The 7,548-nt window shown below is 43.5% G+C and overlaps 1 protein-coding gene across 1 annotated transcript in view; it reads left to right on the forward strand.

Annotated features, from left to right (window-relative positions):
* dgkb (diacylglycerol kinase, beta) overlaps window positions 1–7,548 on the forward strand; it is an 86,996-nt gene that overhangs the window by 66,787 nt on the left and 12,661 nt on the right. The window contains exons 20-21 of the mRNA XM_008287365.1: window positions 4,277–4,367; window positions 5,202–5,397. Of these exons, the coding sequence (XP_008285587.1) occupies window positions 4,277–4,367; window positions 5,202–5,397 (287 nt within the window). The remainder of the gene's footprint in view (window positions 1–4,276; window positions 4,368–5,201; window positions 5,398–7,548) is intronic.

Consider the following 7,548-nt stretch of genomic DNA (forward strand, 5'->3'; position numbering starts at 1 on the left):
CTCCATGTTCTCCCCGTGCAGCGTGGGTTCTCTCCGGGTTCTCCGGCTTCCTCCCACAGTCCACAAACATGCTGAGGTTAATTGGTGATTCTAAACTGTCCGTAGGTGTGAATGTGAGTGTGCTTGGTTGTCTGTCTCTAAGTGTAGCCCTGTGATAGACTGGTTACCTGTCCAGGTGTCCTTTGGGATAGACTCCAGCCCCCCACGAGCCTGGTGAGGATCAAGCGGTGTATAGATGATGGATGGATGTTCTCTTGGTACGTCTCTTTGCACATGCATAGAGCAACAAACTTTGCATTCTGAGGTCGGACAGGTGGTACTGACATGAGCTGCAGGACACTTTATTGCCGATGTGGTCTCTGTTTTCAGTCAGTGTTTGCTTTTGTTCATGTTACACAACCACCTGCTTAGATCTAGGAAGCGATTATCTTTTGGTTACCACAAAGCCTGGTTGTTTACCGAGTTTCTGGGTTTGCTCTTTGTTTTCAGACTGGTAGTCCTGAGCCTAAACCCACTCTGAGTCTTTATGGCGCTGCAGAATACAACCCTCTTCACCTATGCAAATCCTGTCAACAAACATTGGCGTGTAAAGTCGGTGCATTCCCAGTTTAACATGTGTTTAGAATGCATATACAGCACAACTATTCATCCTGATATAACTGCACAATCTTGACCGTTTGGGGCCGTTTTATTTATCTTTGCCACATTATCCTTTCTGACCAGTCGCATTTACAAACTGAATCTGTACTTACAGCTAAGATCTACCAACTCCAGTCTTTTCTCACCATGTTCCTCTTGCCTCTGGAAGTGGGGTCATAGTTTAGAATAAGTCTAAGTTAATATCTCAGGTGTAAATATGGCGGCTCATACAGAAACATCCTCAGCTCACTTAGCGGCACTTCTGCTTCTAAAACTCTGACCTCGCCATCCAAAGGCTCTTGAACGCACTAAAAACACGCCGACGCCGGCTTCAGCAAACCAGCAACAGAGCGCGACGGGATCAAAAACATTACCTGCACTGTATCTGGCTCCATTGCCTCCATCGACCATTAGTTTTGAATATGCCTTTCAGAGTAGCCACCTTCATTTGTTTATGTGCAAACGTGTACAGGCCCGTGTTTGCGTGTTCTGTTGGTTTTCCCCGGAGCTCACAGACTCACGATGAGGATGATGATGATGATGGTGGTGATGAAGGTGCAGGAGATGCAGAAACGTGTTGTGTAAAGCCTCTCAGCGTGGCCCCGTCACCCTCCTGCGTCTTCTCACCTCCCTCCGCTCCCATCCTTCTGCTATTGACCATGTTGCACATTATAAATCAACTGCGAGTCGGGCTACCTTGCAAGTACCCTAATGAAAGCTCATTTATAAAGTGGCTAAATGGTCCTGACAAAAGTCCTAATGAGGAAATCAATAATTCAGTGATTGTTACTCTGCTTATACTAATACGTTCCTCTTGTAGTGCTTTGATTCCAGCTAAGAAAAGGCCATTTTTTATTGTGTTCAGTTCTGCGTGTCAGCACTGTTGTAGGTTTTTTTTTTCTCTCTCGCTCCTTGAATCTTTAAGATAAATTATGTGCTGTTGTCTGTTTTTTTTTCTTTTTCTTCGAGGGATCAAAAGCCGGCTGTAATCTGTGCCTCAGTGTTAACCTGAAATCCCCTTTTGTTGAGAAATGAAGGAGAGAATTTTGACTTGAATTGTTAAACAGAAAAAGTCAAATGGCACCATCACCCATCCATACCATGATTAATGAAGATCAAATCTAAGTATACATATAAAGAAGATGATAAACAGCTGTCAAGGTTTGATGGTTTGGCCGTTGAAATGGTTGAAATCCCCTCTGTCCCACCGTTAGTGAACCTCCCTGCAGTATTTTTCATTGAGAGGTTTGGATATCCTCCAACAGACACGTTTCGTTTAGTTGTTGGCCTCAGATCAGGGGCGGGTGGCAAAAGTCAGGTGTGAATTCTTCAGTATCTGCAGCCTGACTGCATCACTAGTTCTTTACAAGTCTTTACAAAATCTGTAAATTGTCAATGCAAACAGTCGGATCTATTTCATTGTATTCAGCAGTTTTGAAGCTGCTTCACGTGATTGGAATCATCGTATGTCGTTTGTTTTAAAAGTTGTGCATGAAAGTTGTCTGAAGGTCACTCCACACTCCTGATACTTGTCGGTTTTAAAGCTGTTGCTCTTACGTTTTGCATATTTCTCACTGCTTTGGTTGAACGGTTGTAGGCATCAAAACAATTATGTGGCTGTTGATTCATGTTGGTACAATCATATGTGAAAGACCGACTGTCTTTAAATTTAAAGAATAGATTAAAGTTTTTAAATTTAAATGGGGGGTCTGTGGTTCTGGAGAAAGATCAGTCATATTTAGTTTTTAACTTGCTGCTGCTGCTACCTCCTTTCCGATAAGCAACGACCTCCAGGGGGGCAATCTGAAATGCCAAAAACTGCAGTTCCTTGAATGGCCACTTGAGGCTGATTCCAAAGGTGAGTTGATTCCACCAGACCGCCGTGTTGAGTTGGCGATTTTATAGAAGAAACTAACAAGTTTACAGCCTGGAACATGAAACGGTTTCGGTCTCTGTAACTCATTTTCATAGTCACGATAACTTTACTTATTTTTATGCAGCTCACCATTACTGCTATGAGGGGCAGGTTGATACCATCAGCTCACCTCAGCTCCACTTGTGCTCATTATTTGTTTCGCCAGCAGATAGAAGGAGTCAGGCACGACCATGATGAACCTTAAGACCGCTGTTTAGGAGACCTATGGGTGATTTCATGGAGGTTTAGTCCATCTTTATATACAACCTATGCTATCCCCCCAGGTGAAAAAAATCTTCTGATTTATTCCAAAAAGGGCAATATTTCTACTTAGCTGTTTCCATGGTGGGCTGCAAGGTGGCGCAGTTGGTAGCACCGTTGCCTTGCAAACCCAAAAACATGTTGAGGCTAATTGGTGATTCTTGTAGCCCTGTGATAGACTGGTTACCTGTCCAGGTGAACCTGCCTTCACCCTGAGTCAGCTGGGATAGACTCCAGCCCCTCATGACCCTAGTGAGGATTAGTATAGATAATGGATGGATGGATGGATGGATGTTTCCATGGCTCATGAAAGTAATTATTCAAGTAGTATTACGGTTTAATGCATATGTGGTCCATTTGATGGGCTGAATCTCCAGATGTGTTATTTATCAAGCTAAAGTAAAAACTATGGAAAACAGCTGGAGCCACTTGTGCCATCAAGCTTCTTGAGTTTTCCACCAGCGGCAGACTTTGTTTGAACAGTGCGTCCCAATTTTCATTCCTTCAGCAACCTTCTTGAGAAGCTTGTAATATTTGTCCAAACCAGTTGATATCCAAGCGTTTAAAGGTGGGCCTGTTTGTCCCTCCGAACAGATATGTTGGTTTTTCTTTTGCATCTCAACTCAACCTTACAAACTGCTGGCGATCAGACCGCGAACAGGCAAACTGCAGTGAAAACCCTCATTAAAATGCACATTTTGTCTACGTGTCCAAAGAACATTTCCAAAACACACATAACACCAACATGTCCCACTTGTCTTATTTGGAAAACGCTGCATTTGGAATGAGGCCTACTTCAGAAAAGCCAAATACTGTTTATCGAATCCTAAGTAATGGTGAAATACTAGCGTGCATGCAAACTAAGTAAATGTTTTATCTGTGCGGTCGTGAGAGGGTATAATGTAGCGCAGCAGTGTGCAGACAGATGGTGACTCACCCCTGCAAGGTCATTGATCATCAGCCTTAGCAATGGGAGTGTGTGCTGTAGGAAGCCTGGGGAGCAGCACCCCAGTCCTCTGTTAATTGCGGGGGCAGGTAGATTACCCTCTCATGCCCCTCCCTGGGCCTTAATGTTGGGCATGGGTACCCACTGGCCACCCCATGCGCTCCCTCAGATGCCTCTTTAACAAGCTTTAGATTCATCATTATGCTTCAATATGTGATTAATGAAGCACATTATGCATTCTTTGGAGATTAATGACTGTGTGATTTTGGTCGGCGGTAAACATTAGAGGTGTATTTCCTGTGTGGATTAGATTCTTTTTTTAAGCATGAATCAAACACACCTTTATGGAGCGGTCTTCTGTTTTCTTTTTTATTTCAGATATATATAATCTCAGCATATAAGGGACTAGAGACAGAGCGCACAAGCTTCAGATTTTGATGTGGGGAAAACACTCCCATGTTTCCTTTTTTCTTGGTCCCTTTGCACTTCCTGTTGTTTTTTTTGTTTTTTTTCAGAACAAAGAATAAGCTGTGGTACTTTGAGTTCGGCACTTCGGAGACCTTCTCGGCCACATGTAAGAAGCTCCACGACTTTCTGGAGGTTGAGGTAAATCAAACCGTGTGTTTTCTGTTTGACCAAGACTAGAAAAGAAGCAAAGGCAAAAGACAACATTTAGAAAGTCGCTGCTTCTATCGAGGCAGTGACATATTCTCTATAATAATAATAATAAGAGTATTTGATATGCACACAGGTAGACGTGCCACTAAAAAAAAATATATTCTGGTCATCCCCTGTTCCATAAATAGCACAAATTTATACTAGTTTCAGATTCACCCAGGCAAAGTGTTGATGTGTGAAGGCTATCTGTGCACCTCCCCACCCGCCTCTCACAGAACCTCAGTTCAACACGCAGGTAATTAGCCCTACATGACCCCGCTGTGTGTGATATTGAGTGATAATGAAGATGGTGTCTATACAATTCATCTTCCCCCTTCTCAGAGCCATCCACACAGTGCAAAGGTCTTTATTAATTAGTGCTGGATAAGTACCTACAGCACTGTAAAGGAGCAGGTATGGAGATGATGATGATCCCCGGTGTTATTTTTACAGTGCTAGAGGACGACTGCAAAGAGCCGGGGGTTTGATCTCGTTCTGGTCGACTGTTTTCTGCTCAATGAGGTCAAACTGACAGAAGCTGAGACAGATTCCGTCTTGGGCTTCGGCTAAAGCTTAGATGGTGGAACAAGCTTAAATTAAGTAGTACGAATTCACACTCAGGCTCAAAAAAGAAGAGATTCAGGTTGTACAGACAAAAACATATTTAGGTTAGAACAGAAAGATTCAAGTTCCTGCTCCAGCTTCCATTTCATCTAATTTATTATTGTGTGATTAACTCAATTCTATCTTTATCGCCGTTTTTTTTTCTCTCCTCTCTGAAAGTGCGATGGCGTTACTCTGGACCTCAGCAGCATCTCCTTGGAAGGCATTGCCATTCTCAACATTCCCAGCATGCACGGCGGCTCCAACCTCTGGGGAGAGAGCAAGAAAAGGAGGGGCAACCGCAAAGGAGGGAAAAAGGGCCAAGACAAAAGGACGCCGGTGCTCGACCCCAAAGAACTCATGTTTGCAGTTCAAGGTAGCGTTAACACGACAATGCATTCGATTGTTTTACAGGTGTTGGGCCGAGTCGTGCCCTGAATTATCTTATCATTAAACAGATCATTGCTTTTAAGCCACACTTACAGCGTATAGTATCTCAGCAACTGGGTGGTCAAGGCCAACCTCGATCTGTTATCAAAACACATTCTGTTGCCATTGTTTAAACCTTGAAGAAGCTTTCAAGTTGTACTATAACTAAAATGGATATATCCATTTTAGTTGCACCAGAACCCTCATGGTAAAGATGGAGCAAGTCGATCTACCTTCCAATCCTCGCCCGTGGTCATGGGCAGTGAACAAACCAATGAGATTGCAGATCCAATGGCTGAAATCAGTTTCCTCTGTGGGATGGCTGGGATAAGGCTTAGAGACTGGGCGAGGAGCTTGGACATCTGGAGGGAGCTTAGAGTAGAATCGAAAGGAACCAGCTGAGGTGGTTTAAGCATCTGATCAGGATGACTCCTGGGTGGTTTCCATTGGAGGTTTTCCAGGCACATCCAACTGGGAGGAGACTACAGGGTAGATACTGATGTGGTCTGGGAAGACCCTGGAAGTGTTGATGTTGGCTGGCTGGATGGATGGATGGATGGATGGATGGATGGATGGATGGATGGATGGATGGATGGATGGATGGATTGATAAGTGGATGGATGGATGGATGGATGGATGGATGGATGGATGGATATGGATAGATAGATGGATGGATGGATGGATGGATGGATGGATGGATATATGGATGGATATATGGAGGATGGATATGTAGATGGATGGATGGATGGATGGATGGATGGATGGATATGTGGGTGGATCATTGCTGTGCTTTATTTCCGTTTCATCAGCTTGGGTAGAGTTGCAGTTGAGTTTTTTTTGTTTTGTTTTGTTTTAGAATAGCTTCAAACCATCCCTCACTCGTTGCTCGTCTTCAGCTTTGATCCAGTGCAAGTAAAAGTGTCAATTTGCGAATCCATTCTCCAGCTCTCACTCTGGTCTAATGATGAGGACAGAGAGGCTTATTGTCTTTCAAGATTCTCCCAAGTGTCTCTTATTCATGAGCCCTAGCTTGTTCTGTACTGACTAAATTTAGGGATGTGTTTTCAGGAGGGAATTTCAAAGACTAGCCCAGGGCCTAACGGTTTAAACACAGACGATGTGTTTAACATTGTGTCAGGAATCTCGACACACGATGATGGAACCTGTGAGTCATCAGCAGCACTTTCAAAGTCCCGCATGCTGCAGTGTACAGTCGGTTTGTGCTACCAGAGAATAATGCTGTAAGTTAATAATGTCTGGCAGTATAGGAGGGTGTTTCTCCTAAAGCCCACATCACACACAGTCAGACTGTGTCCTTGCTCCTATCACATAGATCAAAGACTAAACTTTTGGCCAAACTTTTCCAGAGCGCATTAATATTTCACTGATGACAAGGTGAATCACAGCCAGCAGGTTTTGTTTGCAAAGAAGAGGTACAATCATGTCACTGTTTGGAACTGTCACTTGTGTATTAATGGTGTGTGCAGGCGCCAGTGGACAGGCTCAGTTAATAGGAGCGGACTGGGTGGGGTGTTGGGCATACCCCTGAATCCATTTACGTCAAAAGGAAGCCCATCAATGGGGAACGTGTGAATGAATGAGTCAGCTAGGGTAACTGGTGAAATGTTGTGAACCACTTAAACGACTTATCAGAAACCAGCAGTACAGTAAGTTTTCCAGTCCAAAGTGGAGCGAGGTACTGCATTCAGAATGTAGTTTTTTAAAAAGCACAAATATTCCATGTTGTGATAAAGGAGCAGATGTGAGTTTTACTGCTCAAACTAGTAGCGTGAGGGTCTGTCCTGCACTGAAGTATCACAACAAGTATTAGATCCATTACCATGAAATACTACTGAAGATGAATACCAACAACTGTCCTGTAGCTTCACAAACAGGTCAAATTCAGCTATAATTTATCCACCACTCTGTGCTCAGTTAACTCTTTTGGCAAATACATAATTACAGAAACACTTACAGGACGTTCTTATATCTCACAGTATTGTTTTCTTTTTCTTGTGATCCGTTCTATCCCTACTTTGGAGAAACGTTCCCCTTCCTAGCTCCCCCACTTCTAGTTGCTGTGTCCATCTCTGTTGCG

This window comes from Stegastes partitus, unplaced genomic scaffold (genome assembly GCF_000690725.1).
Source record: "Stegastes partitus isolate 25-593 unplaced genomic scaffold, Stegastes_partitus-1.0.2 Scaffold497, whole genome shotgun sequence".
NCBI classification, from domain to species: domain Eukaryota; kingdom Metazoa; phylum Chordata; class Actinopteri; family Pomacentridae; genus Stegastes; species Stegastes partitus.